The sequence below is a fragment of the Rhipicephalus microplus genome, chromosome 3 (assembly GCF_043290135.1).
Source record: "Rhipicephalus microplus isolate Deutch F79 chromosome 3, USDA_Rmic, whole genome shotgun sequence".
NCBI classification, from domain to species: Eukaryota; Metazoa; Arthropoda; class Arachnida; order Ixodida; family Ixodidae; genus Rhipicephalus; species Rhipicephalus microplus.
In genome coordinates, this window is record NC_134702.1 from 87,402,716 (window position 1) to 87,427,054 (window position 24,339).

Genomic DNA, 24,339 nt, shown 5'->3' on the forward strand with positions numbered 1-24,339 from the left:
AAATTGGGTTCACAAATGACGATGAGTGGAAACATGTTTGTAAGCGTAGCTGACGAAATTCTGAAAGGCGTGATTTTAGTCCTCTGGCGTTTCATTGGATGAAGGATGCAGCCTTGCTTCTTTACGAAATGATGAGGTGTGAGTAGTCATCTTCCTAGTTGAGAGATTCAAGCACTGGGCTTAGGGCGTCTAATACTCCAAGTGCACTTCGAGCAGGTGCTGTCTTCAAGTCGACTAATATCGCTCGGATGGCTTCTATGAGGGAACGCAGCGCCGAGATCACTGGACGATCTGTTTTAGGCAAATCTTCAATGGCTGGAGACAGCTCTGGTGTGGCCGTAACCTGCCGAGGTTCCTTGGCAGAAGGGCGGGTCAGGAGTGCAGGCCATTCCTCTCGAGAAGGAGGCTTCTCCGCTTCTTTCGTAGAAGTGGTGGGTCTTTTCAAGGCGCTACTGAGTGGAACCGCTAAATAGTGGGAACTGACATTTCTGGAATGTGCCTTCCTTGAAGAGTTTCGATGATGCCGACGTCGAGGCCGACGCCGGACTACTTCGGCTGCCTCCCTGTGTGTCGAGCTGTCTCGTGTGATTTGTCTGAAAACTGCGCGCTCCTTTTGGATTCGAGGAGAGTCTTTCGACGAGGCAGCGTGGCGCACTTCCGAGTAGTCGCCCGACAGGCGTCTTCGGCATGAGGTTCAGCGCAACGGGGACACAGTCGTGAGTTGGGGCATACGCCCTTGACGTGTCCTAGCTTGAATCACCCATGACATTGAAGTGACTTTTGGGTGAATGGTCGAACCGGATGTCGGAAATGTCGACCTTTAACGTGGGACGGTATGCAACTCTCTTGAAAAACACTTTAACGCAGCGCGTATTTCCAAGGCGCTGCACTTGTCAAGTCCCTCGCTTGAGGCTTGAATAGGGTAGGTAAGTCAACATTAGGAATGGCAATGTCGATGTCATAAATTAAACTGGCAATTGATTTATCATTTATCGGGATAAAGCGGCGCATTTCAATGCCGCTTAGCTCAGTCATTTGCTGCAGCTGTCCTAGCGCACTCACATCGTTCGCGTCTAAGGCGAGAATATTCTTCCTTTGGTTTACTCTTACGTCCTTAATTTGATTAGGCACCACACATTCCGGAGCAACGGAAAGGGCTTGCCTGTTCAGAAGTCGCAGGTTGCTTGAAAGATTTTCGGGCATCAAGATGATGATGTGCGGCCAGCGCGCAGACCTTGACTGTACAGTCGCTGTAGTTACAGGATTTGATGCTTATTTATTCGAAGTCCTTCTATTCGCCCTCTTACCCCGGACAGGTATAAAGCTGTTATCGGATGTGTTGTCTTCCGACATAGAATACAAATAAGTGTCTTCAGTGTCACTGAGGGAGCCCGCTCGCTTCGTTGTGGTCGACGGGTGTGAGGACCTCTGACCAGGTGGGATTTTGGCATGCTCAGTGGCCATCACTGCAAGACGAAGAGGCAAGGCACCTCGAAAAACCCATTGTTTCACTAAAAATACAGAGCGCAGAAACAAGCGGTTTTTCTAAAGGGACACTTCTTCCTCCTTCTGAGAGGCTCAAAATTCCGTGGTTGAGGAGAAACTGAAGGAGAAACGATACACCTTTGGTCCTTTCCGGGATAGGGCGCAACGGGTAAGGCGCCCAAAAGGGAGAAAATCCCCGCGCCGAAAGAGAAACGGAGCCCGTTTCTGCATTATCGCTTTCTTTTCTTTAGAGTGATGCTTTTTGAAAGGGCATTTCAGTAACTAATGCGCCTTGGGCGCGATAATAGTCACGTAAATTAGTCTAATATTAAAATACCGGATATTTATATCTTTGAATGACTACTCAAAAGTAAAACTTGCTCCTAGGTGGCTTCTATATTTATAAAATTTGAAACTCTAATCGTCGCACAATGATTAACTTTAATGAAGAACGTTCTTGCTTCTTTAGCGGAGTAAAATAATGGATTACACAACAACCGGACTTTATTAGGCAAACTTTGTAATGCTTTCTGAAGGAGCATAACAGTTTCACTTTTTATACCTCTCATAACTTCACTGCCTAAATGTTTATTTGGTTTATTCGCTTTCTAAATGCAATTGTATTTTTTTCTTTTCATAAACTTAGAAGTGCACGATTGGATGTGATTTCTATTGATAAGGGGAATCAGATAACTTCAAATTTGAGCAATAAAGCGCAGAATCTGATTTGTTGTAGTTTTTTACATGGATGAATGGGATATTATAAAAGAACTGAAGATATGTTGCAGCCAATCACCTAAGGAAATTACCATATATATTGTGCAGTATGTGCAGTATATTACTTCCCATAGGAAGCAGGGAAGGTAAATGGTGGTTCCATACTGTAAGGTATCTGCATATTCTTGACCATACCAGGACATTCTTTTACCAAGACATTCTACGTGACAATGACTTCTTGAATACGTTACCCAAAGCTAAAAGCTACGTAACAATATTTGTAACAAATATACAAATATTGGCAGTAAATTTGAATTTCAGTAACATCTCTTTCGCCATTACTTAAGCACTATGCGCCTTCTGCACATGTTCTATGGTGTATTGTTTGTGCTATGTGATTGATATTTCATGATGCATGGTAGCAGGCAAACACGTTAGGCTATGGAGCTAGAAGTAATCCTTATAGATGGGTATTTTTTAAAATTGATTTTCCCTGATTTACCTTGAGCTTAAGACCAGGCAGAGGGATCAGGGGTGGCGCATTCGAAAAACAAAATATCATTATTACTGGTTCAAATGTTATAAGCAATGAAACATTTTTCGTCCAATCGAGCAAGTGAGCAAAGCTCAAGGGCAGTAGACATCAAAATATGATAGCAGCCTGGCAATACTCAAAAGAAAAAAATCAAATAATACACATGGAGTGAATGATGATAAGTGGGGTGAAGCGTCCATTCATTCGTCTGTCTATCTGACTGTCTGCGTAGCCGTCCATGCGTCCATTCGTCCATCCGTACATCCAACTGTCTGTCCGTCCATCCGTTCATTCGCTTGTCTGTATTTCTGTCTGTCCGTCCGTCCGTTCATTCATCCGTATGTCTGTCTGTCTAACGGTCTGTCTGTCTGTCTTTCTGTCGGTCCGTCCTTCCGTCCTTCCGTCCGTCCGTTCGTTCGTTTATTTTTTTGTCTGTCTGTGCTTTCGTCTGTCCTATTGCACGCACATTTATCGGACCAAAGCTATCTAGAAAAGAAGACGAGAAGCATGACTGAGACAGCGCCATCTATTATTACACTGTTCGGGAAATACTGCTGGTTACGCGTGACTCAGGACAAGGGACAAAGAAGAGCTTCGGCCCTCAAAAAATGAAACACATTTAGAAGGACTAGATAAATCAGATGCGAATCGATACATCAAATACGAAGGAAGTACTCTTACCGATTCACGTGGGAAAACATTTGAAAAAGCAGTTGGTTGCTGTGGTCTGTTCTACTTAATGATAGATCAGTAACGTTTATAAAAGCTTATGATTATGCCAGCTGTCTAGATTTCGCTATAGCCTCTCCTGAAATTGAACGACATATGAACTGGTGTACAGAACTCGAAACGCGAGGGAGTGACCATTACCCGGTTCTCATGCAACACCCAAGAATGCAAGTGCAAACGAGAACATTGATTTCAAAGCTAACTGGCTGGAAACAATTTCTTGAAGATACTGAACGTGACTAAGTGAGAGTTATTGAGCTGGATACAATTATGTTTTGCATTAAAAGCAGTTACTCCCATGCGACAAGGTTTACAGCCGTCCCAGCAGGCCACTCCAGTTAGATGCAGACTATGAGACCCCACGGTAGCGTGGAGTCTTCTAAACAATACTTTGTGGACGTGGTATATGTGGAGCTTAGAAAGAGGTATACAACCGAAAGGGCGGCTCTGCTGCCAAACGTCAACATTTTGCAATACACTCTACCATGCTCACCAATGCCAGTCAGTAGACATAAAAAATAGGATAATTAAAAGGAAAAATAATAGCTGCATTCCGACCTCGTTCTCTCTCGGTATGCGAAAGAAGTTCATCGCGGGACAAGAAGTATTATTTATGTGATTAAAACGTCTAATCCTCTTTTTTTCATTTGTTTTATACCGTTTGTAGGCTCCTACACTAGCACGAGTTATAAGTAGGCATTGGTTGGAAGTACACTGCATGCAAATATGCACTATAACTCACGCTATGAAATGCATGCAAACATTTGCTAGTATTTACTGTGCACACCTGCTGTTAGGGCCACGACATGAACACCCACCATAAAAGAGAGGCAAAAGAGGTAAATATCAAAATGAAAGAAGGATTGAACGTTAGCTGGAATGGCATCTGGTCGACTACTGAGACTTTCAATACTGAAATGAGGGAGAAAACAAGAAATGATAAAGCCAGTGTGTACTCATGCACGACAGAAGTGAAGTCGGAGGTAAGAGCATTCGAAAAAAATCGGTCACCCTCGGTACGCGCAAAAGTGCTTTCCTCGCCCTTTGAGTAACCGATAGGCATGTAGTGCTCGTGTTCTGTCCTATTCACCGGTGGTGTCACCGGATAACGGCCACAACTGCCCCCGCCTTCGGTATTATTGTTCCCGCATGCTTGGCGCTCGTACAAGTGTCGGTAATACAATTGTTGGTAAAATTGCGCTCCATATATTCGCTTCTTTGTTAAAAAGATATCTGATTTCAGCCGTTCCAAGAAATATTGGGCGACGCGCAATATAATTATGCCGGTTATATTCTTGCACATAATAAAAAAGCTGATAGGAAATGTGCCCAGCGTCACAGCGTTGGTCATTCTGAAAGGTTCTTGGGTAGTGTTCTACAATTTTGTGAACTATTGGCCCAATTTCAAAGCATCGATGACAGGTAAGTCTTGAGCAGAAATAAAGCGAGAGAGTGACGTCTGTGTTGAATGCCGAAGGATTACATGCTTTAGCAGAACAATACAGCTGAATATCGTTGTATCAAATGCATTCCTTTGGATATTAGCCAATATCAGAGCGTTAGATGGCCAAGTGAGCAAGAAAAATGACCGAAGACTCTTTGTAAGCGCTTACAACGACGGACACACGTGCTATACAGGGTGTTCTGTACGACGTGCTATGCCACTAATGTCTTCTGCAGTGATGGGATGGCGCATATAGCGCATTAAAACGCTCTTGTCATAAGTGTCGCAAAACATTTATCTGTCGTGTTCAGTGAAACTGCATCTCTGACTTGTCTCACGTATAATTATTAAGGTTGTCGTAAAGAGCGGCGGTTTGGGCAAGTGAGAAAGAAATTAGAGCTGTGTAATAAGAACTGAGCCCGAAGAATAGAAAATACTGCTCTCACTGTCATGTTTTCTGTCCTTTTCTTGCCCACTTTGGGTGCTACAACAATTTTTGATATCACAAAGGCCTGCTTAAGGCTGGGCAACCTGGCCATTCGTAACGTTTATCTAAAGCAGTGACGGGATATCCATTACAATCACACTGAATACCAAAGGCCGTTCACTGATAGCATATACATGCTTGTTATATTACAATCTGGTAAAGGCCCTACATGCGCCATTGTTAGGCAACTACCGTTCCTGAGAACTTCGTGAAGCTAACTGGTATTAAGTATCTGGTGCCGTGCAATTGTAAGTAATTATAGCAATCTGGGGGAATATAAATCAAAGCACATTTAAATACTGTAAAAAAATATAAAATAAAGGAATTTACATTACTGCGAACCTTAAGGGAGGCAATGCCAATCAAAATAAGCAAGGTAATGAATGAATGCCGAGAAAAGGGAATCGAGAGTGCATATTTACATAATGAATGTCAAATATTTTAACAAAGTACGCATTTTTCATTTATTTATTCCCCCGTCTCGCACAAGTAGTGGACCGGAGGCGCAATTCGTACGTTGTTGTTTTACGTATCACCAAAAAATGGTTCTTATCCGCCCCCTTTAATTATATCAGTTTAGGTAGTAACTCACTCCTGGGGCGATGGCATGGTGATTAGAGCATCTGCCTCGCTTGCAAAAGGTCCATGGTTCAAATCCCGGTGCCGTGCAGCTCCCAAGTGCATAAAAAACCGCGTGGTGATGGCACTGCACTAAGAGGCCTGGGGTGCAGCCTCATAGGTAACTACCGCCTGGAACGCACTCCCTCACCACAGAAGGATTGGCCACCCTGGTGCAGTCTCTGCCCACTAAATCCCACATGCACGCGTCAATTAACTCACGGCCCTCATTCCCCAGCAGCTGCGAAGCAACTGACCACGGCGGCGGACAGATCTGAAACGCAGCAGAGGGTGCTAAGAATCTCTAGATCCAGACAGGCCGCCATTGGAACCTGAACTTGGCCACGTTTAACGCTAGAACCTTATCCTGTGAGGGAAGTCCAGCTGTACTATTCAAGGAGCTAGAGGGTGTTAAATGGGATATAATAGGGCTCAGTGAGGTTAGGAGGATAGATGAGGCCTTTACGGTCCTACAGAATGGGCATGTCTTGTGCTATTGCGGCTTGGCTGACAGAAGAGAGCTGTCAGCGGGGTTCTTAATTTATAGAAACATAGGTGACAATATAGAAGATTACTGTAGCATTGATGAAAGGGTGGTAGGTATCGAAATTAAACTGAATAAAATATACAAGTTGAAAGTGGTACAGGCATACGCGCCTACATCAAGCCATAATAAATCTTCAGTTGAAAGCTTTTATGAAGACATAAAATGGGCAATGAGTAAGGTAAAAACACAGTATGCCATACTACTGATGGGAGACTTTAATGCCGATGTAGGGAACAAGCTGGCTGGAGACCAGGCAGTAGAAGATCATGTAATCGGTACTAGAAACGCCAGAGGAGAGCTACTAATACAATTCGAAGAACATAATTATTTACGAATCTTCAATACCTACTACCGAAAACGAGGAAACCGCAAGTGGACATGGAGGAGCCCTAATGGAGAAAATACAAACGAAATAGACTTTATAATGAGTGCACACCCAGGCATCGTGCAGAATGTGGAAGTGGTTGGCGAGGTACGATGCAGTGACCATAGTACGGTACGGTCTCGAATTCGTTTACACTTGAAGAAGGAACAATAGAAACTGATACGCAAGAAGCTAATCAATGGGTTAGCACTGAGAGGGAAAGTACAGGAATTCAGAGTCTTGCTTCAAAACAGGTACTCGGCTCTTAGTGAGGAAACCAACCTCAGCGCAGATACAATGAATGATTATCTGACGAGTATCATTACGGAGTGTGCAGTGGATGTTTGAGGCAGGGTAGTTAGACAGGACACTGGCAAGCTTTCCCAGGAAACGAAGAATCTCATTAAGAAGCGTCAAATCATGAAAGTCTCAAGTACAACAGACATAATAGAACCAGCAGAGTTTTCGAAGTTGATTAAAAGGCGTAAAGTATGCTATGTGTAAGGTATAACATGGAGAGAATTAAACACGCTCTGAAAAACGGAGGAAGCGTCAAAGCAGTGAGGAAGAAACTTGAGATAGGTGAAATCGGATGTATGGACTTAGGGACAAAGAAGGCCGAATATGGATAGGATTGTTAAAATAGCGGAGGAGTTTTACAGAGATCTGTGCAGTATCCGGGGCAACCATGACCTTAATACTATAAGAACTAGCAGTAACCCAGATGACACACCTCTAGTAATGATAGAAGAAGTGAGAAAAGCTTTTGAGAGCATGCAAAGTGGCAAAGCTGCTGGTAAGGATCAGGTAACATCAGATCTGCTGAAAGATAAAGAACAGATTGTGTTTGAAAAACCAGCCACCCTGTTTACGAGGTGTCTCCTGACGGGAAGAGTACCATAGTTTTGGAAGAATGCTGGCGTCATCTTAACACATAATAAATGCGATGACAAAGACTTCAAGAATTACTGGCCGATCAGCTTGCTCTCTGTAGTATACAAGCTATTTACAAAGGTAATTGCTAACAGAGTAGAGAAAACATTAGAATTCAATCAACCAAAGGAACAAGCAGAATTTCGAAGAGGCCTTCCTAGATTACGAGAAGGCGTTTGATTCAGTAGAAATATCAGCCGTCAGGCAGACACTGTGGAATCAGGGCGTCCATGGAGTATATAAAAACACCCTGCAAGAAATCTACAGGGGATCAACTGCTACCATAATACTTCATAAAGAAAGCAACAGAATACCAATCAAGAATGGTGTAGGGCGGGGGACACAATCTCCCCAATGCTATTTACCGCGTGCTTACAGAAGGTTTTCAGAAGCCTAGAATGGGAACAGCTAGGAATAAGAGTTAATGTAGAGTACCCTAGTAATCTGCGCTTCACCGATGACATTGCATTGCTGAGTAACTCAGGGGACGAATTGCAACTCATGATCATGGACTTAGACAAGGAGAGCAGAAAGGTGGGTCTTAAAATTAATCTGCGGAAAACGAAAGTTATGTAGAACAACCTCGGAAGAGAGCAACGCTTCGAGATAAGTAATAGTGTACTTCAATTTGCAAAAGACTATGTCTACTTAGCGCAGGTAATAACCGCGGAGCCGAACCACAAAATTGAAGTAACAAGAAGAATAAGAATGGGGTAGAGCACATTTTGCAAGCATTCTCAAGCTTGAAAAGTATATTCCCACTATCCCTCAAGCGGAAGGTATATAACAGCTGTGTCTTGCCGTGGTGTCTAGCTACGGAGCAGAAACCTGGAGACTTACAAAGAGGTTTCAGCTTAAATTGAGGACGACGCAGCGAGCAATAGAAAGAAAAATGGTAGGTGGAACCTTAAGAGACAAGAAGAGAGCAGATTGGATTAGTGTACAAACAGGGTTAAGGATATCATCGTTGAAATCAAGAAAAGGAAATGGACATGGGTTGGGCATGTAGCACGTAGAGAGGATAACGGCTGGTTATTAAGGGTAACTAACTGGATTCCCAGAGAAGTCAAGTGGATTAGGTGGAGACATAAGTTTAGGTGGGCAGGTGAGATAAAGAAGTTTGCGGGTATAATATGGCAGCAGCAAGCACAGGACCGGGTGAACTGGCGGAACACGGGAGAGAACTGTGTCCTACAGTGGACGTAGTCAAGCTGATTATGATGATAATGACTATACTGCAGCAAGAATAACAAATAATGTCCCCTATCATATCCTTCGCGTAACTGCCTGTTTCATTCATGAAGTTTTCTAGTCAAATGAGTTAGGTGTTAGCAAAGGCTGACTCAATAAAATTGGGCATGAATGAAGAGTGAATGAAGGTGCTTGATTTTGATTGAAAAGTAAATGAAATGAAGATAGTCGAATTCACGAATATTTCGAGCAATTTAGGTATGAGTCTAAGTGCCGCAAATTGAATCAACTGTCAAGCAACGTATGCCAAATGATTCAAGTTAATGTGGAGGTAAGGAAGCTATGTATCAAGTTAGCTTGAATCATCAGCGAATAAATAATGAGTCAAGTTACATAAGTGTGAACAAACCAACCTAAAAGAGAACTAAGACTGAATCTATATATATTAAAGTAAAAATAGGGTCATGAAGTGCAATAAAAGTGCTAATTGACACGTGGTTTCCTTATCGTTGGTTAGGTTAACCCGGCGGCGTTTTCTGTTACTGAAAGAATCATCGTTATTACTTCAGGCATTGATAAGTGTATTTACCCCCATAAGGAGTGTGACGTAAATAACCTGTAGTGCAACGATGGTACACCATAAAAACTAGGCACATTTCCACATGCAAGTGAGACTTCTTTCAAAACGCTGAATTTACCAAAAGCGCTAGATTCTAAAATAGTATTTTTCTGGAAGCGTATATAATGGCAATACGTGTGCGGTGCTTGAGTAAGAAGATATTTTCACTTATGAACCTAATGAAAATAACGCTGCTTTTAACTGTGAAACGGTGTCTCGCTGCACCACTCAATTTTTAGTGCGGGCACGTTCTTGGGGAAGATTATTAGTTTCGACATAACTTCGCACTCCACTGATTTTTTTCCTCTTCATTTGCCAAGAGTATTGCGATACCTTTCGCGATACCTAACTATCGCGAAAGAGAATTCTCACGGTGAAGTAAACAACTCTTTTTTAACCTTGATTGCATAGATGCTGCAGTATCTTGATGGTTGTTTCTTAACGCTCTAATGTGAGCATAGTCAGTTGGACCTGTGTAAAAGCCTGTAGATATATGGAAACTTCAGGAGTACAATTTCTCCTTCCCAGGACTGCACCTACCAGCAGCAATAGTTGCCGTAAGTATCAATGTTTTATATTAAACGCTTCAGATAAATGGATTTGGATCTTGTGGTAAATCTTGTAACAATTTTCATCATGGCAATTAGTGTAGTATGAAAATACTTTAGAAGATGGGACGTGCTTTCTTGTGTGTCCCAACGTTTGAATTTCAATGAATTCAGGGAAGGCAGGGCTCAATTTAACAAATTTTCTTTTATTTTCACTCAGGACAAATCATTCGGTAAGTTCTGGAGAATATGAAGTCGTTTCTGCTATTGAACGCACCTTGTGTCAAGTGCAGAATCTGAAATGTTAATTACATTTTCAGACATGTTTACTCGCACAGCGTGCCTAAACAGGCTCTCATTGTTTCATGTTCAAGAGAACTTTGATGGTTCAAGCCTATGTTACTATCCTCTATCCAGTTTTATACCAGCCTCATCTTGGCCCTTGTTGCCGGGGCTCTGGGTCATCCAGTCGTCCCAGCAGGTCTTGGGTTCGGATACGTAGCCGCTCCAGCCACTCTCCCCTACCTGACAGCCCCAGCCTTCACCCCGGTAGTCGCAGCCGCTCCAGCTGTGACGTACCATGCAGCTCCAGCGGTTGCCACTGTTGCCGCCGCCCCAGCGGCAACCGTCACTAAAGTGGACACCTACCACGCTGCCCCGGTTGTTACCAGCGTTGCCGCAGCTCCATCCGCTGCTGCCGGTCCGACCTCCACTGTCACCAATGTGGACACTTACCACGCGGCTCCAGTGGTCACTAAGGTGACGACAGTCGAGGCTGGTCCAGCCGTTCCCAAGGTAGCCACGGTCCACGCTACGCCTGCTGTTACCAGAGTAGATACTACGTATCATGCCGCCCCTGTCGTAGCTGCTACGCCTGCCGTCACCAAGGTTGCGACCGCTCACGCTGCTGCTCCAACCGTGACCCACGTCGACACCTACCAGGCTACTCCAACGGTTGCCACTGTGGCCGCAGCCCCAGTGTTGGCTTCAGCTCCAGCCGTTGCAGTGATTGCTGCGGTTACTCACGCCGTGCCCCCTTTTCCTGCATACCACGCTGCTCAACTAGTGGCTGGCCCTGCTCCGGTCTACGGATACGATGTCGGAGCTCTCGGCTATGGCCTAGGACACTATGGCTACGGATACGGCCTAGGCGCTTACGGCCTCAACTATGGTTATGGCCTCGGCTCTCCTTTTCACTATTCCAACCTTCTCCTCCGCAAGAGAAAATGTAAGTATAGCAGTAAAGTCTTTTTTTTAAACATTGTAATCACATTATTATTTTGTTGCCCTTTGCAAGAGTCGTGGTGTCTACTTGCTTGAAGAAATGAAGAAACGTACAAATTTACTTTGAATGTGGGATGTTAATGATTGCTGGATGTTTGTTGGGTGTTAGTAAATATTAGCAAATCTATCAATGCTGTGGTGGTATTTCTGAAGTTGTGAAGTGCTGCTGCAGTAATCACTGTTCCGATTCTCTCATAAATCTGAAACATAGGAAAAGGTAGGTTTCAGGTGACAAAACATGGTGGTAAATTTTCATTACAGCAAACTATTTGAAATTCCGAATAGTTTTTTGACACTCTTAATTTTTATTATTCGACGATGGACTGAGCTTACACCTCGCAGACGTAAAATACTAGGTTGCTGGAAAGCCTGATTTTTTAGGTTTGTCTACTTCTTCTGAGTTCTTTGAGAGACACTTACTTTTGTTTATTATTTCATTTCAGAAACTAAACAAGCCTTAGAAAAAGCCCTATGGCTGCTACTACAAAACCAACACCCCTGAACTCATTTTAAATAAAGCAACAGTTGAGGCAGAACAAACATCTGGCGTCCTATTTCACTCCAAATGAAGACGTTTTCGCACTATTAGAAATGAACTTGTTTTTGCTATGCTAATATATGAGTACTTCATTATCAAAATGGTATCATTTTTGTTGCGGAAGTCGCCTTAAACTTCCTAACAAATGCACTTGGTTCGTTTTTTTACGTATGCACTCGTTTATTCTCATTATTAGCCGCCAAGGGAGTGAAGAGTATGTACCCGCAGATATATTTATATGTCTGAGAAAGTGATGAAAGACTTCTATAAAAGCAGCAGAAAAACAATGTCGTTTAAAGAATACCATGATTTGAGAAATATAGCACTCACTACGATAAATAAATAAATATAAAAATCTCGACCCCTCCACAACGCCGTGGTTCGAGAACAACTGATGCAATTAACGTAATGTGGAACCATTTAACCGCTAAATACACTATTCCATGAACGTGTTCATGTGAGGCACAATGGGAATCATGTGAAATAAACACTGTAGTAGACCAAGTGAAACGTGTGTCTATTGTCATTCTGAAGAACGAACATCTGACCAATAACTGCGAAAGGCTTCAGTTCAGCGTCGGGTTCAACCCGCTGCTGAACGCCAGAATCACACGTTTCAGTTTTCGCTGGTTAACCATTTGTACGAAGTGTGCATGAGCGGTGATTTTTTCTTGCTCCTGTCGCTTGCTGAAGCTCATACAGATTCGTAATGTAATCTTGAGGAAAATCAGGTGGCATCGTCGTTCAACTGTTGTGGGAATGATTAGAAGTACACAGATAGGATCGAATTGCGTTATTTAGCGAACTGCTTACGAATGTTGTCCGTTTCGATTTGGTTCTGCGCGAAGCAGCTTCACCCAGCCCACAGTGTTCACAGGCGGGCGTATAAGTGTGCGTTGGGAAGCGGTGCAAGGTACGTCATGTTCTCGAGAGTGGCGGGAGCTTGCTAGCTTTCCTGGTTTTGGCAGCAATGCACATTTACGGTTGGTATTCGATAGTTCTGGCAAAGTGTCCTTCACGTACTGATCCCTATTCTTATGTAATTCGAAATTTACCAAGGCAACAGCATAGGTTTCACTTCATTGTCTGTGTAATTACGTCATTCCTAGACACACTCAACGTGGCTGCAAAACGACGACGAAGCTACGTGAACGCGTCTCAATGATCCGCTGAACCTCCCGGCGTTAAAAAAATCTCTTCTGCTCTCCACTGAATGATCTTTACAGCGGAGTGAGAAATCCGTTGTATACGAATCACTGCTGTGACGATCTTTCTGCGCATGAGTACACGTGCCTGCGTTGGTATAAAAATTGTGTTTACTATTAACTCTTTTAAACAAAATTTTTATTTTAATAAATGTATTATGGATATTCAGAATTCAAAACGCATGATTCATTTTTACAATTAATTTTTTTGTTATTTGCTAACTTCAGATCTCACGAAGAATACTTAGCCGGGTATAATACCCCAGTTCATTTGAATTTGTCCCGGTTTTCGGTCAGTATCGAAGTGCCACTGCGCTCCTAGAATCAGCCTTATATTACGAAGAATTAAGCGAATTTCATTGAGAACAAGTTAATGCCACTTGGTTTTATTCTCGGTAAACGAGTGCTGCGAATGCCAAAAATGAAATCCACCTTAAGAAGATACCTTCCATCCATCCCATTGTGGTTGAAAAGTCTAGTGTCTAGCCTGTTGGTACATAGCTTGGAATCTAGAAACCCAGCGTTCATAAAACACATACACAAAAAGACAAATGAGACAATCAAACACGCTGGGGCTTGTGGTCGTAATGTGTTTTTTTTAGTCTGGGTTTCTCAATTCCAAGCCATGGCAGATGGCGCTCAAACTACTTTTTGCGAAGATCTACCACTTAGCCCAACAAGTATTTCTACTCGCATAGACCCTGGCTCCAGATTCTAATCTAGGTTTTATGGTATGAATTTTACGCTGAAACTATGGCCTTCTCAATCTACATCAGCAGTGCGCTTGCCGATCACCGAGAGCACTGTGATGTGAAAAAACTCACTGACATTTGTCATTTTCGTAAGATTGGGGACGACAGAGAACACCTTGGGGACGAACGGAGTGACCAGAGCCTTCAGTTTTGTACGGTGTCATGTGACTTTACCGCGTGGGGTGAGCGCATTCACCGTGGCGCCGTGATACACATTTATAAAACGGAGAATTGTGGCGCGCCGGCCCCGTGCCGCTTTTATGGCAGTGGTGGAGTGCCCATCCTGGAAATTTCGGCGGCGGCACCAAGCGGCGTGAGGAAACTAGGCGGCGGCTGCGGCCTGGTTTCCTCCACTTAGCTCCACAGCTCCACTTAGCGGTGAGAACCAAAAGCAAATTAGGTATCTTTCTGGTCAACGCGACAGCGCGGTAGCTTAAGCGTTTCTTTGCACCAATTGTCTCCGAAATTATCCACCGACAGGTTTCGGAGACCACGATGCACCAATAATGTTTCGGGGTGGCACTGTTGAAGCGTTTCCGGTGCGCAAGCGCAGATGGCGTGCGCGAAAATTGTCCATTTGTCTGCCAGAACCAGCTAAGCACTACCGAAATGCCTGCGTCTGAAGTCGCACGCCGAATAAAAGCTTGACCACACGTACGCGTCGTAGCGCGTTGGCGCGTGTCTAATTGACGCGGCGTCGCGTCGTCTAGAAGGCCCGCAAGTCCGCATAGCTGCGCATCCTCTCTTTCTACAAGGAGAGGGCGCGGTGCCGCGTCAAAATGCCACGCGCTGCGTGCTGAGGCGGGTACGTGTGGTCATGCCTTTAGGTTAAAGAGAACAGGAAGCAGAACGCCAACGAACGCGGCCTTCGGAAGATTCAGTGGCTAGCCCAGCCGGTGCATGTGCACGAATCAGCCGCTTTGACGGAATCAAACACCAAGAGGCGTAAATAGATGAAAGTGAATCCTTCGACCTGCCTATAAATTATTACAGTTGTGACGGCATAGAACTGGCTAGAAAGTATCTTTATTACGCTGAACGGAAGTAAGCTTCCACTTTTGAATTTCCTCAATCCACCACTTGCGACAGACTGGTGCTGTCATCATCTATTTAAAATTAGGTAATTTTGAATCATTTTTGTGAGCCTTACTATGTTGTGGCCAAGGTCTAAAAGTTTGAGTGCAGAGACAACTGAAAGTGGAAATAATTTATTTCGTAGGGAATTAGTATTGCGTGTACATAATTTTTTTTTCTTCGTGACTGAGTTAAGAGTTTCACCGGTCCACAAGTGTCAGTTGGTCCAGCTTGTTTTTGAGTCCTTCAGTGAGCCTTCTTACAAATTTGATAAATAAAAGTTTCGAATAACGAGAAAAAGGGCGCAATTAGTTCACCGGAAATTCTTTTAGGCTGTATCCTAATTGCCACATAGCTTTTTTGTCAAACAATACTTTTTCTTAGGAACACAAAGAGGCCCAAGTCAGAACCATTTCAGTGTACCGTTACCACTAAGAGTAAGTTTTATACAAGTAAATCATTAGGTAACGCTAGCCCCACATCTGATTTATTCATGGCTTAACATAAACTCATGACTATCTATGTGCTATATACGCACCACTAGCAATAAACGAAGACCATGCATGGCACCACGCTCATAAAAGCGCATGAAAAAAAAAGCTGGAACTTCCGGCGCCACCTAGATGCCGTCGCGTTTGGTTTGCTGAGAATAGTCAACACCCAAAAGAAGTTCATACTGTTTTGAGCTTCAGCGAGATCAGCGACCAGAGATCAAGGTGTTCACGGCACGTAACTTACGGTGGGTCATATAACGGTGCGTTCATGGCTAGGAATGTGCGAAATAGCTATAGAACAAGCAGCTGCTTTGCTTGAGATAAAGACAGAAAACTAGATACGCATACATGTCCAGAATAACTGGCCTCGTTGCTTGTCAAACTCTGAATTTTGATTCAACTAAAAAGAGACAGAATGGCGGAGATCACCCATCTACTATATAAAGACAATGACTGCCGAGAGAAAGCACCAGTTTCTTTGCTTCGGTAACTGCACAACACTCTAGTCGTGGTAAGAATCTCGGCTTGTCCGGCAGTACTATACGGGTCCTAAACATTGACTACAATTCTTCAAAGGTACAAAATAAAGGTTCTCGAATGAATAGCTCTAAATCATTATTTTACTCCTCAGGCACTCCGTTATAACCGAAACTTGAAAATAATGGTTCTTGGTAGGTTGCCCAAAGATCTGCTATGTTTTTTTATGTGTGAAAAAACTATATTTAAGGGTGAAGCATTCTCTGTGTTATGTAGATTCATTTTCCATAAGCCTGCCTAATATAAAGCATATAGTGCATGTATATTTCACCAACCGTCCTTTCACGACCGGTAAGTTTGTCTTTCATGTCGAAATCAGGCCATTAATTTACAATCACCACAGGCCTGTGGAACAGCACACTTGCGCAAACGAATTCAAAGTCACCTGAAACCTCGACTTTTTGCAAATGAGGCCCATAAATTTGACCACTTAAAACGCATTTCATAGGGGTCAAACACCTCAAATGAAAGAAACCATCCACTGATTGTTACTAAGCATGTTTCGTTTTCTCAACATTGACACTTTTAGGAATTTCTAAATCATGTAAGTCATGTAAACAAGATGTTGCTATTGCATAGCGGCAGTTCACTAAGCTTGGTTTTTTTTCGGTAGTATTATTGGTATACCCGGTGCATTCCAATGTACGAAGATGCTACATTATTTTACTCAGTTTCGCACCTGCCTTGTCCTGGCCCTGGCCAGCTGTGCCTTTGCTGGCTACCCTTACTCTGTGGCTGCTCTAACCTATGCTGCCTACCACGCCCCCACTTCTGCCGCTGTGTCAGCGGTGCACGACATGCCACCTTTCACTTATGGCGATAGATATCCTCAATACGCCTACAGAATTGGCAGCTATGGTTTGAGCTACGGATATGGTCTTGGTGGCCTCGGCTACGCACCATTCTTGCAGAAGTGTGAGTGTAACCACCGTAGATTGTCGTAATGATTACAGGGCAATTTACGCCGCCGAAGCATTGACCCAGCCATAACGTGTAAAACAAGCATTCAAATGAAACCAAGGCCATCGCTTTGGCTTTAAAGACGCATCGTTGTAGTAGCAGTGTTCAAGCGCACCTTTCTCACATCTTTATGACTGAGAGCACAAGAATGATACTATGCAGTTCAAGTGTGGCAATTCTGCATTCTAAATACGACAGACATGTGAAACGTGATGACGTCCAAACTAGGTTACGCGAGTTGGACCCTGCTGAAGTCCAATGCTATTACTCTATCTTATTATGTCAGCTTATTCAAATAACATTATGCTAGGCATTGTAACTTTTCAAGGCCAAAAATATGTGAATCTGCAAACTTGGTTAGGAGGCAGGTCAATAGTGTATGAAAGCTGTGGTATAAGGCAACAACTCGTGCCATTCACCCATCTCGTATTAGCTTGTAAAAAAGTCACCCTTCTTTCATTACAATTAAAGCCAGCACAAGCTTTTTTATTGAGTAGTTTCTTTTGGGGCGGCTCTTAAACGTAGAAAATTAAAATGAAACAAAAATATATTAATGTTTTCAACATATATTTTAATTATGTACGTCTTCTTTCCCATTAATTTGCTTTCTTTACCGAGATGTTATTAAACGCATGCGTTACAATTTGAGCATTGCGCCCATTTAACAAGTGTTTTTGACGCACGTATCAGAAGACAAAACCAGGAAAATACTTTGGAGTTTACTTATTGTGTCATAGGGTAAGCCTTTTTCCAAGTAATAATACTGCAACAGTCTTCTACAGAAAGTTGATAAATGATTTGCGATTGTTCTTTTTCACCCAATTAACACTGCTTATTTCACTTCATTGCAGACACTCCAAGAAGAAGACAAAGAATTAAAAATGCAATAAGAAGAATTCAGGCCTATTTCTCCCGACGTGCCAGTGGCCCGCTACGTCCTAGTTCACGTCCCAAGGGACCTAAATAAAGTTTTTCTATCCAGTACTCAACCATTCGGAAACGAATGTGTTGTATGGGTATGACGTTGCAGCTCTGAAGAAGTACACCATAAACAATATCGCTGTTGTGTTATTGTGCTGCTGTATCAAAAGTTTCAAATAGTTTCAGTTGTGTTTGTATACCATCAACAGTGATGCACCACGAGTGGATGATAATAGCGGTGAATACAGGCAATAAAGATACATTACAAGCACGTCACGTAAAAACGAAATAACCAGCTATGAAGTCTCAAGATAAATGTTTAATCTTGAAGATCATGAAAACGCATTTCCATAAATCGGTACTAGGAACATGTATTGTTTTGAAATCAGTGTAGTGAAGCAGGTGCACCAACGCATATGCGGTCTGAGGAAAAGGACACAAAATGATCTACACTGTGATTGCGCAAGAGGTTCTGCCGCCTTTGCCAGCCTTGCATCGTTTTACTCAGCGGTCCTCCTTCGTGAAAACCTCCTAACATGAATGAACCTCATCCCATTTGGTGAAGGTTGCTGAGAGGCCCAAAACCCAACTTGGCGTAAGTTGACTAAAGGACCATCAGAACACATTACTGACGTAGCGATCACATGAGTACTTACTGAATGTTCCCTCCTCATTCAAATATGCACTATGTCATTCATCACTAGGGTCTATTTATGCTGTTTTAGTATCTAGTGCTTCATTGTCATTTGCTCAGCATTCACACTTTGATCACACACAAAAAAGTACACCTTATGTGGCATATTTGCATAGTTTTAGGATCTAACTTAACCACTAAAGTAAGTAGGACCAAAAAAGGAAAAATTATTCATTCATACCCAAGAAAAACAAAACGCAAGTTGCTAACGGTGTCACCGTTTTATCTTTTGCTTCCTATGTGCATGAGGTTTATATTTTACATAATTAGCTCTTTAAAATAAAAATGCTACAAGAGCAGCCATGTATCGATGCTCCCCGAGGGCAGTGTTCATTTTCGCTTGTATATTATACATCATGTGGTGATATTAGACCTCCTCCAACAGACGGTAACTAGTCCAGAGTTTATTATTTTGAAAACAAATGCAGGCGACCCCATGGCACGTGCTACATATGCTCGTGGGACGGCCAGCGTATCTGTATCTCAGCAGGCCGCTCAATGAGTGACACAACCATAACCATTCATTTAGTGCCAGAGCCGATGTTTTGCCCGCACTTTTTATTTTTCGCGAGCTCCATCATCACGTAAAGTTCCGCTCTTTGAAGTGGTACGTACTCAAGGAACGGAGTCTAACGCGTACTAAGAGCAAAGTAAATTGAGCGTTCCGCAAACTTGCGCTTCATAAAACTTTCACTATCCAAGTCAGGTTACTCAAGTGCAAATAAGTAATGGGGAATGAAGAAAGAAAGACCTATTCAATGCTTTTAGCACCATCCTTCAATTCTTGGTCCGTAGAAATAAAGAATAAACTTATCTTGTGTAATAGGTTTTACAGAATTGTGTATGCAGAACGTCGAAACAGGGCAGGCACAACCTATTCACTTGTATTTATTATGTGATTTTTGCGACTACTTGCTGAATTGGCGGTCCAATTTCTAATGAATATTTTTGCGTAGTTGGCAGGCTCCTAATGTTTTTTTTTCATTAGTTTACGGGTAGTTGGTAGGCAGGTACTAACCTTATTGATGTCCTAAAGAACTCATCCCCCAGTTTTCGTTAATGGAAGAACTATGGGCTGCTAACATATACGGGAAGGCGAAGTTTTAAAGCCGCTTAGTAGACCTTCTGGACTGCGTGAATGTGTTGTTTAGTAATAGGAGCATTTATTTTGGCTCTTGGTAAAAAAAAAATGCGGCAGTCCACCAAGCAGCTCTGCCAAATAGAACGACTTCATTTACTTTTTTTATTAGCCATTTCTCTGGAGCGGGTGATTAAAATGGCGGATATCTGGTTTAAATTTCTAGTAAAAGCTTGTTTGCTTGCTTACACGCAAATCAGTGTATTGGTGTGAACAATATAATTAACTACCATTTACCTTGTCCTGAGAGACTGCGTCGCCGTATACAGAGATTGGTGGGTTCGATTTCAAGCCACGGCAGCTACGTTTCTATCGATACAAAGTAAGAGGACAGTCGTCGATTATGACTTAAGGTACGTTAACGAATCTCAGTTTTTTTACTGAACTCAAGGTAGTGCCCAGGGTAGGATAATTGATCATCTTGGCTGTCACATAGCTCCATGTTGGTAACGTCGAATAGCAATATTGAACTAAGGAATGGGTCGTAAAAACTAAACAAGCACTTATCTATTGCAAAGATAGCCAGGGATAGGGGTTGCTGCTGGTCCCTCCATTAGAATAGCTTCCAAGAAAAGCTCTACATTCAGAAGCTGTGCTTTTTCTCTAGCTCTTTCTTCATTTCATTTATTTACGAAGAAATGATGCTCGTATATTTCTTATAAAAAACAATTTTTTTGCAATAACTCTATAAATATCATGGCAGACATCTGTTGGTGAAGTTAGCTTTCTATTTTAGTAAAATAATTAAACTCTCTGAAGTACGCGCAAGTGTTTTTGTCTTTTTTTTCAGAAGCGTTACAATAAGGAAGTGTGCAATGCGGAAACTTTCTTTCATTGCCTGAATATTGGGTGGCCTGCTGATTAAAAGTAGATTTCTTGAAGTGAATGTGTGTATGCTTCTCGCAAATAATAAAGAACCTGAAGCTATGTGGATGCCTCGGAAGATAAAAAAATGAGTGGCTCATATTTGAAATAGTCATTTGATTGATTGATTTGTGGGGTTTAACGTCCCAAAACTACCATATGATTATGAGAGACGCCGTAGTGGAGGGCTCCGGAAATTTCGACCACCTGGGGTTCTTTAACGTGCACCCAAATCTGAGCACACGGGCCTACAACATTTCCGCCTCCATCGGAAATGCAGCCGCCGCAGCCGGGAATGGAATCCGCGACCTGCGGGTCAGCAGCCGAGTACCTTAGCCACTAGACCACCGTGGCGGGGAAATAGTCATTTGGGGTTGCACGTGAATGATACCTTAGAAAAAAAAACCAAGGTGTTTCCAGGTATTGTGCAAGTTTACCTTGTGCAGCAATTTTCATAGCTGCACTATTTCCGCTAGTGGTACTTTGCTTCTGATGACAAATAAATCATGGCGTCTAAACAACATTGGGATTTTGCCACTATACTATAAACTTGAGTCCTGTAGGACGGCAATTAAGTCTTTAAACTCAATGGCCTGCTAACTTATGTTCCTTTAAAGAGGAAAGTGGACTAACGCAATGGTAGCGGTTGTACAGAACAGCGAAAACATGTTACATATACGTATGCTGTTCAAGTACATTCATTAAACATGCAATCTTCGTAAATGACCTAAGTTGTGCTTTTTTTAGACCATACCGTGTTGCTCTATGTGAAGTAAGCCTCTTGGCACTGCGTCTGAATTTACATCTCAAAACCATTATTTGCACGTGCATATTGAATATAGAAAACTCGAAAGCCAGCAAATATGTTGAAGCTTCGCAGGGTTGCAAAAGTTTTGAGAGCTTTTTTTTTATTGTCATGATGCTCCTGAAACCAACACCGAACTCTAATGCCTTAAAATTTCAAATGAAAAAGTTCAGCTTATGCGCACCACCTACCTTCATCATGTCTATTGGAGACATCGATATTATATGTCGATTTTTATTGTGATATTATATTTTTAAGCAAATGATCCACTAAGAAAAGAAAATTTGAAGAACTTACAGATTTGTCTGACTTCTTGTGTGTGAAATTAAATATGGCTCATGGAAGTAGCCTTGTAGAGAAAGAGATAAGCAAAAGCATAAAATCATCGGAGTACAATAGGTAAGACTTATTGTTTTACTTAAAAAAATTCTCATTCATTCGAGTTTTTCTTACAGTGCACAGACCACAACTAAGAAAAAACTTTTTCGAAGAAACTCTTATGTTCTCCGGCAGAAAACACATCAACATAAAAGTTTGGTATAATTTTTCAATGAGTTGAAGCAAATCATTTAATTTGTATGGATTGCTCGTGCTCTTTCGAAGCCTTTAACAGAGAGAGAGAAGTAAATATTTTAATGGGGAGCTGGAAAGGTTTGCCTGGTTTTTCTCCTGACATGCTACTCCAGGTGCCGAGAAATGACAATGATATATACAATGATAAACACACAACGCATAGAGCTGCATACACGCATAATAGTCACATAACACAAACAGTAACTCAAACCTACTGCACTATTTACAACGTTTCGTTTAATCCTGTGACACGTGAGAATGTCAGTAGCGCTTCTGTGGAGTCTAACGCCCTGGATCTGTTCTGCCATGAGCCTAGAATATTTTTGAACTGCAAGTTTATGTCCGGTCGTATTTTAAAGGCCATCTTCAGAGACTGTCTCTCTGATGCGTATATCGTGCACTCACGGAGGACATGCTTGATGTCTTCAACGACGTTGCATTGTGCACAAAATTCTTAGTCTAACAGTTCAATTTTCTTCCTGAAGTAATTCCTACATGCAAAGTTTAATTGGATACGGTGTAAACATGCTTCATCTTGCCTGCTCAGGTTTCGAGGCATCCTGAAGGGACACGATGGATCGATCTTGTACGGAGGCCCATATAGTTGGCCAGGGTCTGTCCGGAGAGATTGTTGGAGGTGCCAAGCTTGTGCAGACACTAGCGTTGCAGCGTCTTGCCTCGAGAAGGCATCTCAACGATTTCTGCTGTAGTGTCACGTCCAGCTTTGGCAGCGTCATCAGCACGGACGTCGCCTTGTTTTACACAGTGGGCAGGTATCCACTGCAGAACAATGCGGTGATGGAGGTCCCACGCTTTCTTGCATACGTGTTTCAGGTACGTGACGAGTTGGTACTATGTGCATGGAGACTTCAGCTACTGCAGCGCTGCTCTTGAGTCAGTGAATATGACCCAGGACTCTGCTGCCTGGTCCACGATTTAAATAATGGCAGCCCGCAGTGCAGTCAGTTCATTGGCTGTGTATGAGGTGCAATGACTGAGAGTGGCAGAGATGGTTACATTGACAGATGGAATTCCGACTCCAATGATGGATTATGTAGATGTAACAGAGGCGTCAGTGTAAATATGACGATGAGCTCTGTAGCGGTTTTTCAAACACTCTAGAGTGAAATATCTGAGGGCTGGTCCGGGTGTGCGTCTATTGCTCTTGAACCCAGGCACGAAGGTGACTATGGTCCATGAAGGAATGTTCCACAATTGTTCTGCTTGCATTGATACACTCTGATAGTGTAGCAGGAAGACGCTTCACACAGGACTACTCCTGAAGTAAGCGGACGATGCGGCACTTTGGCAGCATAACGCAAGTTGACTCGAAGAAATTCCTGCTGCAGAAGAGCAGGAGGCGAAAAGCGCTTACTTTCAGCAAGGTTTCTTATAGTTGATGTGTTTTTTATTAGGCCAAAGCACACCCTCCACGCCTTTGCTTGAGCTCCAGTCAGTGCTTGTATGTTGGTTCGACAAATTCTATGCATGTTTTTAACAAAGGAAACTATATTTTGTTCAATGTGACAATTCGTGTTGCGTCAATACTTTTATTCATACGGTGTTGAGATGCTCGCTGTAGCTTTCCTTGGTTATATGTCGCTACATTTGTCGCTACATATTTAACGAAAAGATTCACCTTTAATCTGAATGTTCATGTGAATAGGGAGAATTGCTCATTACATCCTCATACCAAAATGACTTGGCTGGAAGTAGCATTCGTAGGTGTCATTTGTTTATTTTTCTAATAGATGATTACTATGCATGCTGTTAAATTATTAGGCACTCAAGTGGTGCTGCTAAGGCAGCGCGATCGACATTGTACATATAAAAATGAGTTAATAAAAGAAATATCGGCACCGTTTGTACCGATTATATTAGCAGCATAATGACAAACTTTAATACCAGATATGGCATTAGGGCTACGGAACCTTACTGTAAGTACCTTGGTAAATCATATGCGTAATTCATATAGATGTCTTAATGCAAAACACGGCTTCTCGCAAATAAAACTGCGTCGAGAACAATTTAACACGAAAGAGTTTATTAAATTCTGTTCAGTTTCTTTTCGTTGCACTTTCATGTCGTGGTGATGCACTGACTCAATATGCTTGAGCTTCTGAAAAAAAAACTGAGACGAAAGTAATAAATAAATTTATTAAAGTCGGAGCAAGGTAGATGTCCGCGAGATTTAATACCACTAACCAAAGTACACATTTCGGACAAAATTGATAATATATGTTAACTAAAATATATACTACAAAGTTTCACTTCTGAAAGCTT

At 42.5% G+C, this 24,339-nt stretch overlaps 1 protein-coding gene across 1 annotated transcript; it reads left to right on the top strand.

Annotated features, from left to right (window-relative positions):
• Window positions 1-248: 248 nt before the first annotated feature.
• LOC119186047 (uncharacterized) lies at window positions 249-22,620 on the top strand. Its single transcript, XM_075887908.1, has 5 exons — window positions 249-431; window positions 10,635-11,445; window positions 14,477-14,535; window positions 16,773-17,016; window positions 22,604-22,620. Exons 1-5 carry the CDS (start codon window positions 249-251, stop codon window positions 22,618-22,620), a joined length of 1,314 nt encoding a protein of 437 aa, XP_075744023.1.
• Window positions 22,621-24,339: the final 1,719 nt, after the last annotated feature.